We start from the raw sequence: 17,325 nt of genomic DNA, 5'->3' as shown, positions 1-17,325 counted from the left end.
AGAAAACAAGATTATTGATATTATTTGTATAGTTACAGTTCATTTATACAGCCCAGTATCATTGGTGACATCCTCTGCACAGAAAACCATCCTACGAAGGGATTGGGAAGAATTTGTTTGACAATTGTGAACAATAGTGAACAATTTGACAAAATGATGTGGTATATGTAACACTGACTGTTTTGTTATTGTAAATGAAATGAAATGCATGTTTCAGACGGTTAACTGAGCACACTTTTCTCAGCTGAACAGTGTTTGAACAATAGTTTTAGTGGCAGTGATTCTAATGTGACCACAAGGTGGTGTTTGCCAGCAGTCTCACCACAATAGCCCTCAATCATGCACAAGATTATGTAATACATTTTACCCTGATGTAATGTCTGTATCTGCATGATCACATAGCATTACTGCTTTCATTTGAAAAATGCTTTGTCTGAAGAAACGGATGCATCAAATAAAAACATGCTCAGTGCTACAGTTTTTATCAATGCAATGAGGTCTCATTTACATTGTGTCTGAGACATTTAGTTGATAATCACATTGAAAACATAACAAAAAGACAAATACCAATGTGAGCATAATCCTATTAAACAAAACTAATCTGGCACATTTTAACAAATAGCTCTCTGAAGCCTTCTCATCATAGCATATCATTTCTTCTAGAATAATGACCTAATTTGAGGAAAAAACACATTCCAATGTCTTTTGGACTTTCATTATGACTGCACATCTGAATGCAGCAGCTGCAGCTTAGAGCGGCCAATGGTATCAATTCAAAAATAATGACTGTGTTTTATTGTACGAATCAATGACTACAGCTGAAACAAATTCATTAAAATTGAGATATTTTACTTTCACCTCGTCAAACTTTAAACGATTTGCCCTTTCTACACTTTTGGGATGGTTGGGTTTAGGCAGTGAGGGAGAAAGCTCAATTTTAATCGCCACATGGATCAATTTATTTTTCCCTTGAAAGTTTTTATCGCAGTGTGGAGTGCAAAATCCAATTTGCAGGCCAGTACGTTATATAGCGGCTCCCGCACGAAAGGTCAGTGTTTTTGTTTTTTTTAAAGCTCTGTTCTTCCTATCTAGCTGCCCAGTGGGCCATACATTCTGCTCTCACAAATCTATGTTTGGTTAACAGTTAGGATGCTCGATTAAAGACATAAATTCATATTGAACTTGTTCTGGAAAACGATTACATTCAACTTTTTTGACACTTTAAAAGTGAAAATCAGCAACATTCACAAATACCTCTTCACATATTGATCCTTCACCAGCAAAGGAGTGACTTTGGTATCTAGAGTAGAGGACAGCATGCTGTTATCGGACTGAGTTTACGCAATTCTGCAAAAAAATCCATCCATTCACAAGAAAACTACAGAAATTGTGATTTCATCCCACTGCAGTCACTCCTGAGGTGTTGTGCAATCATTCTAATACAACTCCTATGACTTTGCAAGTTACAAACAAAGTATTCAAGGGTACTGCCAGCAGTAATCTTGTTCTGTTACGGGAGGGGCACTCACCATTTCTTCTCTGAGCAAGGATATTTCCAGAGCTGACCCATTTAAACAGCCAGGAAAAAGCTGCGAGCACAGGTGCATATGGATGGCTGCAACTGCCAACCTTAAAGCCTAATTACATACATTAGGTGTCAAAACTGATCTGCACATGTAATTTGATGGGTGTGTGTGGAAACTATGCAGGGTCTGAATGGGGAAGATTCCAGACAACGAGGTCACATTTGTTTGTATTCATTTCAAATACTTGAACAGAAAACCTACAACCAAGTGTTCTCGATCATTCTTTTATGAAGGAAGAAGAAATGTGTCAGGCCACAATTTGTTGTTTAATTCAGAAATTAGATCGCATTCTTTGTGTGTGAAACAGTGACTGCTACAGCTATTATACATGGCTTACAGCTTCGGACAATTAGTGCAACTCAGTACTGCTTTGCATTGTACTGTTGTGGGATGGGGAGAGAGAGATATACATATTTAGAAGGACCTCATTGATTCTTCCTAACTGAGGAACAAAAGATTTGTTGTCTGCCCAGTCTTGAATAGCAGGGCCTTAATGACAGCCCTGCATTATAAAACCTACTGCTGACCCCAGTCACAGTTTGAAAATCTGATGAAACACTCAGAATGTAATGTAGCTGCATTCTGTTTCCTTGTTGTGTTACATAACAATATCCTAGTGACAATGCACAACCACAAATAATTCACACCATCAGGACGCCTCGGAAAGAAACTGCACCCGGTGAGAGGCCCCTTCGTTCCAAATGCATTCCTCTCTAATAAAGTTGCACACATGACCAAGTGATTCCTGATGCCAAATTAGCAAATGATGAAGGATGAAAGAGGAGTGTGTAGTAAACATTTAATTAAGACTCACCATGGGGATGTCTTACTGTGAGTCCAGAGACCAGGACAGAGGAGTTTGTGTTTGCTCAGTGCAGCTGTGAATAATATCTACTCTATTCTTACTTTGACCTACATGTACTAACAGGAGGATCTAAGAATATGCCCAGATGAGTCCTTCTTCTCGTCATTTGTTCACCGTGAGGCCGCCAGAGGGGGTCTCCTTATGGTAAACCTTATGTTATCTTTAAATTGTCAACCTCTGCTGGAGATAATCTTGGACAGAAGAGACAACGACACTCCATGTTTCTATTACATGTGCAGTTACGAAGCTACACTGCTCAATCCCTCCTGCGATGCATTTGCAGATTGTCGAAGGTTGACAAGCAATTTTCACCTCCCTATGTCTCATCCTCGTGACGTAGATTTTTTATGGTCTCCATGGAAGACTCCCATCAGTGCTTTACTTCACTCCCTTTGAAATCAATTCAGTCTCTTTTGCTCCTACTCAGTGTTGGTTACCATGGATACCGCTCCCAAATGGTTTGGCTTGTAGATGAATTTGTTTATGAGTATTACTTGGAGGGGATAGGAATGTTCTTTTTTTGTGCAGCCAAAGTAAACAAAATGTGCTAATTAAGCCTGGGAAAACGACATTGTATTGGTTATTCTATTCAATTGTTTTCTATTCTTTAGAGATGAGATGAGATAGACCTCCAGGTGTTCAAATGCAGGTGTTGTATCAGCAACAGAGTAAGATTGAAACACAGGACAGTACAGATAAGAGTTCACACAAGGATAATACAATAAATAATACGATTTTACATGTAAGTAACGGTTTGAAAAACACACAATAACAAGGTAAAAAACGGATCAGTTGAGTTAGGACTGTTAAATATATGTACATGTATGTGTGCAGATGCGAGTGCAGGTGAAAGTCATATTCAAACAGTGCAAATCTTATATCTTTTGTCGGTGTTTCCCCCCCAGCACACCACGGCAAAGGAGAGTACACAGACTGGTAGAACATCTGCAGCAGCGGGTGCAGTGTGTAGGATCAAACTATATCTACTGGCAAAAGTGCATTATAATATGCATTTTTATATTTTGATTTTGTGATTTTAATGACCATAAACTATGGGTGTATTATTTGTTATTATTATTTATTTATTAGTACTCAGATCTTGTACTCTAGTGTAGGAATACTCTGTTATGAGTAAAAGTCCTGCTGTCCATTCTCAAAACACAGAGGTTAAAGGTTTCTCCATGCAGGGATCTTTTGAAATGTGCCACTGTTACAACATGCAGTGTTAGCTACATGAGGATACTAGTAAGAGTGACTGTAGACACTAAAGTGCATTCAGGAAAAGCCTAAAATCTTCTGAAAATAATCTACTTTGATCGACCAGGAATCCAAGCTACGCCAATGTGGATTCTTCGGTTCTCTGTTGAGCCAAAATATCCAAATACTTAACGTGGCCGCATCTAATCCTCACAGAAGCACTTGGTCTAAATGGCAAGCGTTCTATATGGGCTGGAGCAGATTGAGTGGTTTAATTTGTTGAAGACTTAACCAGGTTTCATTTGGAATTAAGGGAAGACTGGTGCATCTCCCACTGAGTGTTTAGATTCACAGCTGCTGCATTTCACTCCCTTCTGAGTCCACCGAATCAGTGTATACATATTTTATAAAAGGCATTGAAAGGTCCTGTAATATCTGAGGGAACCACCCACATTCAGACATATGTCTATCTAAGAGGTCTAATTCTGGCCGTTTGAAATATTCACCACTCCAGCGACAGTGGATAACATCCCCAGCTTCCATGGAGATTCCTTGTGAAAGAGTCTAGTTGAAATGCATTTGCCTTAAAGTGGCTTTCTAATTCATTTTCCTTGTTTCCTCTGACATATCATTACACTCCAAAATAACCGATTCTGAGAGGTACTTTGTATTACCCTGCCACATTGGCTATTTTGGGATGGACTTTGTAAGCAAATGGGCCTTGCTGTGCGCATCCCTGCATCTCTTATGTAATTCCCTCCAATGGGAACAGAGAAATCAGAAGGAAAAGTTTGTAGAGAGTCACTTAATCTTACGTAGAGTTAATTGGAGACAGCTGGAGAACTGACAGTTGTTTACTGTGCCAGCATCAAAGCGAAACAGTGCAAGAACAAAGCAGAACGTCCAGATTCTTCCTTATGGCTCATTATTGCAGATATGTCAAAGCAGCGTGAAGGCTTGTTTCAGCAATCGAGGCGTAAAGCGAAGCAGTGTTCTGCCTTAATGTTGTTACTTTGTGAAAGTATAAACCTGATTGATCCCTGTCAAAGCGGCCTCTAATCTACAGGGAGCCATTGATTTCCTCTCCACAGAGCCTACAAGGTGCCCGAGACACCTGCTAGCAGCCAGCTGACAGACACTTATGCCTGCAAACCAACAGCTGACACAAACTGATGCCAAACCAATGCACTGTGTTGGAGAGGGTGAGTCACACATGCTCAGATAGATCCCACTCTCAGGGATGCTGGATGCTTTACAATGTGAGATTCACTGTACTGTCATTCTGAATCATATCTCATACACGTGGTATGTCACAGATGGAGGCTCGGTTAGCTGTGGTGTTTTGTAACAAAGATGCAGGAAAAGTATAGATAACAGAAAAAAAGATCGGATCTGCTGTGTGTAAGCAGTGTAAAGCTGTCTGTCCTGTTACAAAATGAGCTCTGTCAAAGCTAAATATCATTGCGATCTTCAGCCCGATCAGCATAGTTTGTCGGCAGTGATTTCTATCTGCCTTGAGAGTGCTTCAGTAAGCAGTTTTCCAGCGGCAGTCACATGCTCCCGGCTGGGGCTCACAGCCAGCTGTCCCTATCATCAATTCAGACAATGCAGAAGCCTGTTGTGGGGTGAGACTTTTGGGCAGATGTGTGCGACACAGAGCAGGAGAGGAGAATCATGTAACTGAATTTTAATCTTGCAAGATTGCAAACAACAAAGACAATGTGTTGTTCAAAAACATGTTGTATTAAAGAATGTTACCATGGATTACAAGAAGGTACTTTAAGGTGTCAGTTTGAGCTATACGTTTTAGGATTTCAGCTCCATATCTGTCTGCATGCAGTCACCTGTAACTTCTGATTTTAAAATACATCTTAAACAACTTTTCATAATGACATACACTGCAAATGTGGTATGAAAGACGTGAACATAATATATACATAATTATGTGTTATTGTAATCTTTGCTCTTATTTCTGACCCGCTCTACCATACCTTTTTCTAGTATATATTTTTGGGAAATTTTACTTTTATGTATTTTTTATACTTATTTGTTCATGTATGTTTGCAAAATGGTGTCAAGCATAATTTGTCAATCTTTCATTTCAATGTTAGGTGGGTTCCTTTAGCCCTCAGGGGTTTTTGTCATCTATTTGTTTTCCTTTAGGTATTGTATACTTCCTGTGATTTGTTTTATTATGACAAATAAAGAGCTAGTGCGACGATTATATGATTTTCTTTGTTACATATGCAAATGTCTTTGGATTTTGGGCTGTTAGTCGAATAAAATAAGCCATTTGAAGATGTCTCCTTCGGCTATCTGAAATGATAACAGACATTTTTACAATGTTATGGACCAAACATTTAATAAATGACCTAAGAAAATGTGTGGTGGTTAAGGATAATGAAAACAATTCTTAGCAGCCTTACATCACATATCTACTTCCATCACAGTAAAGTCCTGAATAACAGCATGTTGGCACAATGTATAATGCATGTGCAACAGTGTAGGAGGAAGACCAGAAGTGACCAGTCAAGTGTGGGAGAGGCCTAATTTTGTTTGTCTGCAAACTTGTAAAAAAAAAAGAACAGAAAAAGTAGGCCTATAAATCAATAACACTTTGCTTCAGGATGAAGGAAGCTGCTCCTTACACTACAGGAAGACCAAACATCCAGCAGTCCTCCCGGAAATGCCCATGCAATTGTCTTCAGGTCTCCTTGTTCGGAGATGAGCGGAGAGACGACCGCATTGCTGCTCCGAGACTGATCACTCACCCAGCCTCTTTCAACACCCCCAACCCCTCCTCCCTCCCTCCCTCCTCATAAAACACGCACAACCACGCCTCCGGAGAGGCACGCACCCAAGCGCAGACTCACAGACACACCTCCTCCAGTCCTCCATCACACACAAACACACGTACACACACGCGAAACCAAGAGTGCGAGAGCATCGTCGGGTGAAGACAACATGTAGGCAGGATGAGGGACGAGTGCTTTGCTCCGGGAGACTCACAGCAGGTGCGGTAGGAGAGAAGCTGCTCCTCGCAGGGAACAAGCTCCACCATGTCCCCCGCATCCGATCTGCTCACTGGCGAGGAGGTAAGGCCCCTCTCGTAAAATCTTTCCTTTTTAAAAAACTTAGCCGAACTCATTCCCTCTATCTCGGCGGGATCCATCCCGGTTTGAATCAGCTGCTTTCTTCTTTATCAGCAAATGATGTCATTCGGGGCTCAAAGGCATTAGGTCAGTCGCAAAGGATGGAGGGCCGTTCGTGCCGCAGCACCAAAATAAAAGGGGTGCGTAGAGCAAGTATTTGGTAACGCTTCAAGGCTGAATGCGCCTCGGCATGGCCCCATGGGGACGTTTCAGGCGAATCTGCATCACATTTGGTATTGTCTCAAAAACCTTGCAAAATGGAAGAATACAGTCCAAGTTTATAGTTTTAGTCTCACACTAACAACTCAGTCATTTTTTTTATTTAACTGCATGAATAAAACATCACACAACAAAAAAAAATAAAGCACAGGAAAATACAGCCTTTGGTTCTATAAATAAGCTATTATATCAATATCATGAGTACATCTTCTGATAAGGTCAATGTAAAGTTGCACTTGTTGTCACAGATGGATTTTACCCTCACACATACAACAATAAGCCAATTCTTTGGTTATTTTTTCAGACTGAATTTGTGCCCTAGCTCAGTATGCAACTCCAGGAGTGTTTCATGGTTTCTTTGCTGTGTGCTGTAGCCATGGAGACAGTATGTGGCATGTGGTTTTACTTGTGCAAGAAAGTGTAGTCCCTCTATTCAAGAACAGCCTTAGACCATGAGGATGAGTAGAGGAAGAAATGCATGTGTTTAGTTTGCCCTAAGCTTTTAATCCTGTCCTCTCATTTTAAATACAAATGTGCTATTTAGTCTTATCTTCTATCCTTACTCATTAACACTTATAAATATATATATATATATATATATATATATATATATATATATATATATATATATATATATATATATATATATATATACTAGAAAAGTAGAAAAGTGCTCAACATGTGTGTCTTTGGTTGTCAGAAGTTTATATTGACCTATTCGAAACCTACATAATTATTTCAGATGTGTTATTAATCTCTAGTGGCACATATATACTGCAATGTGCCTATTGGGACTTGTAGAGCAGCTTAGCAGGGCTTTTCTTTACTGTAGCCTTGCTAAACCATCCATATCTCCTTTTACAACTTAATTTGATAAAATGTATTGGATAGCTGTTTGAGTGATACTGTAAATTGTAGAAGCGAACTACTCACTGAGTGTTCAGCCTTCCCATCCTGCACCTTATTTGGCCTATTTTGTTACGCTGTTTAATAACATTCACTCACCAAGGCCCTTTCCATCTTGCTGACATCTCACCTCATTCATTTAACCTCAGAGAATAAGGAGAATAAAAGCAAGATTGATCTAAGGAACTTTTTTCATCTATATTGGCAAGTTCAAACTTAGGTACTCTGTCTTTATTTTTATATTATTCACTGATGGGGTATTAGTGATGAACTTATCCCTCCTACATTAGCACAAGTGACACGATATTTGTCCCAGATGGTATTCATATCATAATGACATTGAGCCATTAATATATTACTGAGCATTAGTCACAGCGGTGATGGAGCAGCTGGTCATAGTACAATTATGTTACCTGTAGTTTTAAGAACAGCAGACTTATTATAAAATATATTTTTATTAAAGCATTTCACAACATTTGGTAATTTGCTCTTAAATTGCAATGCAGTTACTTCATACATTGCCATACAATTGTTGGACAAATTAAGGCATTTGATTACTTGAGCATCTGACACACAAACACTATAACATGATTTAAAAGTATTTATTACTATCTAATGTAATCGGAAAAGAACGCTAATAAAAAATATAAGGAGAAACGGATTGATGTATGAACAAATTATGATCTTAAATGTAGCTAATCCATCTTCCCACATAAATCGGTGATCTGTTATTCATTTGTAATGCTTTTACCTACTAACATTCATGCAAATCTAGAAACAGTATTTTTAAATGACATACATAAACTGTAGACATTTACTTTATTTTGATTTGGAGCAGCACAAATTCACATATCTTATAATATGTTTCTGTAACTTTAAATTCTAAGTAAAGCAGAGAATAACAATAATGGTTTGTCTGTCATGGTTGCTCGTGTGTGAAAGGACGTGATATTGAGGGGTGTTGTGGAGACAGGAGAGGGAGATGGTTGGTCAGTCCTCTCTCATCACGGTGAACAGATGGTAACTCAGGGTTAGCTCGTGGATGTGTGCCAACAAGGAAGCCCATGACACATACTGTACATCCATTGGGGAAACAGAAACATTATTGTCTTCAAATAAAAATATTTCAAGGCCTTTAAAAATACTCAGGATTCTTGAAGCAGAGATTGACAGCAGTTGTGGTTACATCATTTATTTAATATTTGAATAATTGAAACGGTATAAATAAAATATGCTTTGTTGCACTGCCTTTGAAATAAAAAATATATAAAAACAAGTATGCCCACTCAGACACACTAGAATGAAAATACACTTCTTACTGTAATGTTGTTAATTGGTTATATATTTATATATATATTCAAGTTTCAGTTTACATTTAATATATGAACATCTGATTCAATGTGTTTAATTAATTGTTGAATACAAATAATTGATTTGATGAATGATTTAAACATGTTAATTGCAATCTTGTTTCATAAACTCATGCGACTACTTCTTTAAACAACATTCTCTTTTTTGCAGAACATTTACCTCACATCTGTACATTAAATTGCATTGAAATGTATTTGTTTTCTTCTCTCTCTTTTTTCTACAGGTTGTGTTGATCTTGAATCACAGTGAATGGAGGTTACTTTAAGATGACAAGAACACATCCCCCAGATATACTGGCATCAACTCTATATCAGGACTTCTCTAATCCCATCACCAACCACACCTTTTCTGTCCACTCCTCCCAGCAATGTGACTTGAAGATGATCGACAAACCAGAAATCATTAACAAAAGACACTGCCGCAGCTTTGACTTCATTGAGTCACTGGATGACCCACAGTCCCTCTCTTCATCAATGGAGTACCCTTACAAGAGGACTGAGAATCCGACATTACATAAAGACCAAATGTGGAATGGAATAGATCAACCGGGGTACCTGCGCTTTTCGTCTCCCGATCTGTTCAACACCAGGCAGTTCCAGCAGCAAACCACCCAGGACAAAACAAGCAATCCTACATGGTCAGACTCTAAAAAGAGAACAAGATCTAGAAGTGCTCCAAGAATTAAGTCCACCCTCACTCCTGTGCCCATCTCAGTGTCTCCTCCCAGAGACAGGAACGGGAGGGATGCGTCTCAGGCTGCGTCAGATACCTTGAGGACTTCTGAAACACATAGAGAATCCTTCTCTTCAAATAAGGCTTTTTTGAATGAGGTGCACCCTATCAAACTGCAGCCTCAGTCTCCTCTCTATGTCTCAGACTGTTTTGATGGGAATAAACCAGATAAACCAGCTATAACCCCTCATGTCAGGTGCCGTGTGGACATTAAACCGGACGCTGCTGTACTGCAGCATACATCTAGGCAGGTTCCCAATGCACGGACTGATCATCCTTGGCAGAGATTCTCCCAGGCCAGTAGCAGTAGAGGTTTGTATGTACCTCGACAGATTGTCTCCTCTCCAACGCCCACTCCTAGCGAATGCTACAGTGGAGATTTTAGACAAGGATACCACTATACCACCAGTATGTCTCCCATCTCATACCAGCATCTAGACATGCAAAGAATGCCTTCACCAACAGCACCATATCTGAGTCAGGAACAAAGAGCTTACTCAAATCCTAATATACCAACTAAGTTCTTCTATACCGAGGACCCTGTTCGGTATCCTGTCCATCCCTACTCTAGAGCATACATTCAGGATGACCGGTCCAGTCTAACCAGCCATGGTAGTACAGTCACTAGTCAGTATGATCCAAGGACTCGATGGGTGCACACCCTTCCTGTCAGGTCCTATTTCACAGAAAACGTTTCTAACAGAGAGCCAGCACACTCTGTATATAATAGGCCTTACTCCACAAGTGAGGCAGGATCATACTTTTCTCAAACTCCACTGTCTAGATCTTACTATGGAGAGGAGAACCGGTTCGATCCCTACCATATGAGTAACTCAAGGTTGTTTTATTCAAAACCGTGCTCTCCTGAGGAGCAGTACTATCCACCAAGGCCATACCATACGGAGGGTCGTCGACGCCCGCGAATGTCGCAGGCCTTTTCAGATGACTGGTATCGCTCAAGTATATCTGGTTACTCTAACCAGTCTTCTCAGCTCACACCACCAAGAGTTAGGCAAGACCCCAGTATTCCTCCGTGGTTTACTAACAGCTGTTCGGAGACAAGTAAACTAGGAGCAGAGGTCAAAAACCACTCAAAGTCTTGGGACAATATTCTATATCCACGGCACGAAAGGGAGCAATCAGTGCCTCGTGGACGGAGCTATGAAAACCTGTTTCATCAAGCAAAGCAAGCACCATCCTTTGATGTGACATCACAGCCTGTTATTCTTAACCTCTCAAGTTCACCAAGGCGCTATGCTGCCCTTTCGCTCTCTGAAAGCTCTTTAGAAAGGGGCTCAAGCAATCCGTGGAGGAATACCAAGAGCGGCCACTGGTTTGTAACTCCTGAGATCACCATAACAGATAATGACATATCTGCCGGCAGAAAGCGGCGAGATGTGCACACTGTCAGCTGGGATATGTTGGACGGTGAAAAGAAACCATCTCAGAGAGTATCGCCTCCTAAGCAGCAACAAAATACACCTGACATAACCAAAGAGAGGAAACACAACAACTTCTCCCTCCAGCAGAGTCTAGAGCAACTGGACGAACTCTTAGCTGATTTGGTGATTGATTACAAACCACCAACTAGCAGAAAATCAAGCGTTGACCTTTTAGACCAGCTGAAACAACTCATTACTGAAGATGACGGCAAAGACAGGGACTCTTCTGGTATTGAAAACTTCAACTCACAACTCCCATCCTCCAAATCCAGCCCAGACACACTCAAAGACCTTGATAGTGGATGTGATGCTTTTCAAAGGAGTGCAGAAGAATGTTCTCCAGACCATAGCACAGATGAAGACGACACTATGGTGTGCGCTAACAAAAAGTGCAACCGGGTTGAGAGTATGTTCAATGCCTGCTTGTACTTCAAATCATGCCACAGTTGCTACACATTTTACTGTTCACGAAACTGTCGCAGGGATGATTGGGAGATCCATAAAGAGACCTGTCTGTATGGCCGGGTGACCAGCGTGTGCCGCCACTCTCTTAAGTTCTGCAGAGAGAATTCAGAGATCCACAAAGCCTTCTCTCGCGTTGCTAAAGCTGGCTACCTGTCCAGGGGGAGAGGAGTTCTGTTTCTGGGTTTTGCTAATCCAGAGACCGCTGACAACTTCCTCCAAGTGGGGCTTGAGAGCCTCCTCATGTCTCCCACATACTTATCTCTCAGAGAGCTGGATGGCTTTAAGGACAACCTAGGCGAATACTGCAAGGATCTGCAGCTGGCAGGTAATGAGTATGACCCCAATGAATGTTTCCTTCTGAATGTATCTGTAGCTGTTGGTGAACTAGTGCCTAACAGACCTTCACCAAGGGTCCAAGCACCAACAGTTCGAAAATATGCAAAGGTTTCCCTGGCCTCCTCAAGCCCTGACAAAAAGGTACTCAGGAAGGATAGTGAAATGGAAACCCTCATCCTCACTCCGCCTCCAGGCACACCGGACATTGACAAAGAAGGGGAGAAGGGGAGGAAAGCCAGAGAGGTGTGCTTTGTCAACATCCAGCGGGAGCTCAGGACGAGAGGAGTCTTCCTCCGACACGAGTACCCCAAAATCTATAATCAGCTGTGTGAGTTTGTGGAGAGCAACAAAAGATTCACTCCTACTACAATTTACCCAATAGATCGGAGAACAGGTAAACAGTTTATGTGCATGATCATGGCTGCGTCCGAGCCAAGAACACTGGACTGGGTGGGTACCCCTCACCTCTTGGATGATATTATATAGTAGAGCACTAAACCGTAAAGATTATGATGTCAGCAACTGTACATGCTGTAAATACATGGTGTTGTTTAGCAAATTGGACATTGATATGGGAACATGTTTATATAGTATGTGATCAATCTCTCTTTCTGTCTTCTCTTATTTCTCTCTGTCTCCACACACACACACACACACACACACACACACACACACACACACACACACACACACACACACACACACACACACACACACACACACACACACACACACACACACACACACACACACACACACACCCACAGGCCAATATGCTCTCACTTTTAAAGGTTGCCCGATGTTGTTGTTTTTGGCTTGGTTTGGATCCTGTTGCACTCAGAAGAGTTTATAGCCTGCATGTAGACTAGGCAAGTTATCCAGGTGTTTAAGATTTGAACGTGTATGTTTTGTGCAGTTTCAACTGACAATGTATGAAGCACACACTATTTATGAAGTACACATCTCAATGCCAACACAATATAGTAGGCACAGCCTGAAACATTCATCCATTATTGATTTCTCCAACAAATGTTATATAAGAAATGTATATTATACCTTGTTACAGTGGTTGTAATATTACAGCTGTTTCTAAGTATTTTTTCCTAAGTATACTATAGTTATGTGGAAACTTTTTATTATTACCATATTCATTTTTGTTTGATAGAATATGAAGTACAATCAAACCAACTATTTGTTTCCCACTTCATTAAGATTTTAAGTTGGAACTTATATCATCTTGTGGTAAGACTTGATGTCATTCTCGTAGGAATTGCTTTGTTTGAAAGTGGCCTTCTGTCGGAAAAAAAATGCATTTGACAAAAGGCAATGTATGTAATGATTTAGCTGTTTCTTAACGCTTGGGAGATCTTGACTTAGGTTGTTTGAAATACTGATGTAAATGAACAATTATTTTGCTTAAAGCATGTTATTTTTATTCAGGTATTTTAATATGGATATTGCTTATAATAAAATGTATTATGTTAAAGAGAAACCATTTGATGCTTAGAAATAAAAGAGGTATATTATATATATTGAATATTAGATAATTTGAACATCATGATCTTGAGACCTTATTGTAACTAATACACCAGTTCTTAAACTATATGCAATAAAAGAGCAACCTTAACATCTATATTGTAAAATGCTATTTTATTATGAATATTAAAGAATTCCCTGGAGCCAAGAGCTGCAAAGACTTTGTTTGCACTAAAACATAAATTATAAAACAAGAATGTTCCTAACAGCTGCAGCACTGAACCCAGATATGATGCTATGCCTGCTTCCAATGCCGCTGTTGACTAATAAGGTTGCTCTTTTACTTGATTATATATATCTTTGTGCAAGACCTTCTGGAACTTTCTATTTTGTGATGTTTATAACCCATATATAAATATATAATAAATGGAATTTAAAGATTTACCTTGTGGCTTTCTATTTCTCATCCTCAATACTTCTTATTAGGTATTTGCAGGGTTAGTGTATTTTATGTTATTAGACTACCACCTAGTGGAAAATGCATGTATTACTCTTTTCTTTTCAAATAAGAGCAGTGCACCTTATTATTGATTTAAACGGACTTTAAAAAATGTGAAACTTCATTTAACCAGCTTGAATATTTATTTGAATAAACTTATTTTGTATGTATGCAGGAGTTACATCCAGCATAGTACAGTGGCAGAGTTACAATATAGGCCTATGGCATTATTAAGAATCCTTTACTGAACATTTATAAACCCAGTTATAAGTAAAAACTTAAAATAAAACCTAAAAACAACAACTATTTGGTTGTGGTGGTGTGTGTAGACGGTGGAAGCAGGGAGAGGCATATGCGTGCCTTGATCCCTGCCGAGTCGACGCATAACTGTTGATTGGTGTCAGTGCCAGAAACACTTTTTAGGGGCAATGCACTCATGGTATAGATGCAAATTGGTTGTGTGTGTAGACGGTGGAAGCAGGGAGAGGCATATACGTGCCTTGATCCCTGCCGAGTCGACGCACAACTTGAATGGTGTCAGTACCAAAACACTTTTTAGGAGCAATGTGCTCATGGTATAGATGTGGCGCATACATCTTAATTCCATACTCTTTTCCTTCACCCTATCCTAAGGGAGTGCATGTACGTAGACACGTTGTGCCTCTCCACCTCTGTTCCTTACTTCTTACTTGCTACCCTTCTCCCTCAACCTATCCTAAGGGAGTGCATGTATGGAGACACGTTGTGCCTCTCCACCTCTGTTCCCTACTTCTTACTTACTACCCTTTTCCCTCAACCTATCCTAAGGGAGTGCATGTATGTAGACACGTTGTGCCTCTCCACCACTGTTCCTTACTTCTTACTTGCTACCCCTTTCCCTCAACCTAAGGGAGTGCATATACGTAGACACGTTAGTTTAGCTGCTGTAGGCTTAGACTGTCGGGGGACACCTTACTTCTTCCTTCTCTCTGTCTGTACCTGTGTACTCTCATGTTCCGAATAACCCAGCTTCCGCCAAATTTCTTTTTGGTGTCTATCTACGCCGGGATCCTGAGTCGTGGCTGATCCTGTTGCTGTGGTCCTGTGTCCTGGATCCTGAGTCATGTGTCCTGGCTCCTGTGTCCTGGATCCTCTATCCTGAGTTCTGGATTTGAGTCCTGGACTTCGAGTCGTGGCTGAACCTGTCTCTGCGGTCCTGCCTGACTCTCATCATACTTCCCTGATGGCTCCCACAGGATTGTTGACATCCTCGTGGATTATTCTTATTATTACAGACACATGCATTTCCAAACATTTGGTCTACCTATGCTGTAAAATGTATTATCTCTTCGATTTACACACGGCATCTATTGCACGTCTGTCCGTCCTGGGAGAGGGATCCCTCCTCTGTTGCTCTCCCTGAGGTTTCTCCCATTTTCCCCTTTAAACTGTGGGGTTTTTCTCTGGAAGTTTTTCCTTGTACGATGTGAGGGTCTAAGGACAGAGGGTGTCGTATTGTCATACTGATATTCTGTACAAACTGTGAAGTCCACTGAGACAAATGTAACATTTGTGATATTGGGCTATATAAATAAACATTGATTGATTGATTGATTGATTGAACTATACATTGTATATCAGTAGTGTGTAAAATCCATAAAGATTATGAGCTATTGTCCTTTTTGTTTCACAATTAGAAAATACTCCTGCTCGGCTAAATCTCAGAATAGTTTTTCAGCTCTGAATTGTTTGCAGCATTACATGTCTCCTTTTCTATTTATATAATTTGCCTTGTTCAGTTTTGTTTATCCATATGTTATTTATCCAGTATATTTCCACATAAAATTAAATAAATCTAATGCCATAATTAGATCAAAACATAAACACATTTAACAGGAGGCCTATTAGTCAAACATCTCATAAAGTATGGTATAGAATAGGGAGGGAAGAAACCCTCTTTAATGGTCACACATGCAGAGCACACAGCACACACAGTGAAATGTGTTCTCTGCATTTAACCCATCCTACCAGGAGTCTAGTACTAGGAGCAGTGGGCAGCTATTGTACGGCGCCTGGGGAGCAATGGGAGTGAGGGGGGGAAGGGGGGTGTCCGGTGCCTTGTTCAAGGGCACCACGGCAGGGCAGGAGGTGAACTGGGACCTCTCCAAGTAGCAGTCCACACTCCATATTTTAGGTCTGGTCGGGGATTTGAACCGGCGACCCTACAGCCCCAAGTCCGAGCCCCTACTGACTGAGCCACTGCCGGTATTTTGGAGAGACTATGAAGCAAACATTGTTATATTTCATGATGAAAAAATTACAGTCTTGTTTAAAACCATAGAGGGCCTCAACATTTAAGGTGAGGATATTCACAGAAATTAATAAGAAAAATCACGTACGATTACGTTATAGTGTGTGGTTTCAATTTAATTATCTGACAGAAATTGCAAGAAGTTACTCAAGTGAAAGTACAAAAGTATTAACATCAAAATAAACTTAAGTCTTACTTAAGTGTTTATTATATCTCACATAATTATTCAAAATCTGCAAAGTAATAAAGGGATTAAATAAATGTAGTGGAGTAACAGTACACTTTTTTACCTCTGAATTGTAGAGGGGTAGAATTTAGAAGTACAAAATAGCAAACATTTAAATACTCAAGTAAAGTACAAATCAAATCAGAGTTTATTTATATAGCCCAATATCACAAAACACGTTTGTCTCAGTGGGTTTGACAGATTAACAAACATGATTGTCAGTGCTAAAAGATAAATACAATTACAGGAACATTATTAAAAGATAGAGTGTACAATAAAATGAAAATGAAACCAAATAAAACAAAAGAAAATACAAATATAATAAAACTATTCAATTAAATACCATAAAATGTAGGACCTAGGAAGACAAACATAGGGAATAATCTGAAACCAGCTCTAACTATTTAGGCTTTATTAGAAAGGAAGGTATTCAGCACACTCTTAAAAGTATAGACACTGCCTCTGCCTCTGATAAAAACAGGAAGATAGTTCTAGAGAAAGGGAGCTACAAGAACCCCAAAATTGTACATTAAGTACAGTACTTGAGTAAATGTAGTTAGTTA

The 17,325-nt window shown here is 39.9% G+C and overlaps 1 protein-coding gene across 1 annotated transcript; it reads left to right on the top strand.

Annotated features, from left to right (window-relative positions):
- The first annotated feature begins 6,539 nt into the window (after window positions 1–6,539).
- On the top strand, window positions 6,540–12,903 carry unm_hu7912 (un-named hu7912). The gene is made up of 2 exons (XM_034117578.1): window positions 6,540–6,743; window positions 9,520–12,903. Exon 2 carries the CDS (start codon window positions 9,563–9,565, stop codon window positions 12,755–12,757), a length of 3,195 nt encoding a protein of 1,064 aa, XP_033973469.1. The 5' UTR covers window positions 6,540–6,743; window positions 9,520–9,562; the 3' UTR covers window positions 12,758–12,903.
- The last annotated feature ends 4,422 nt before the right edge of the window (window positions 12,904–17,325 follow it).

The sequence above is a fragment of the Trematomus bernacchii genome, unplaced genomic scaffold (genome assembly GCF_902827165.1).
Source record: "Trematomus bernacchii unplaced genomic scaffold, fTreBer1.1, whole genome shotgun sequence".
In the NCBI taxonomy this organism is placed as follows: Eukaryota; Metazoa; Chordata; class Actinopteri; order Perciformes; family Nototheniidae; genus Trematomus; species Trematomus bernacchii.
This window is presented reverse-complemented; position numbering and strand designations above follow the sequence as displayed.

Bases quoted from the DNA above. Each gene is read 5' to 3' on its own strand.
- unm_hu7912 (XM_034117578.1), top strand. From the start codon at position 9,563: ATGACAAGAACACATCCCCCAGATATACTGGCATCAACTCTATATCAG.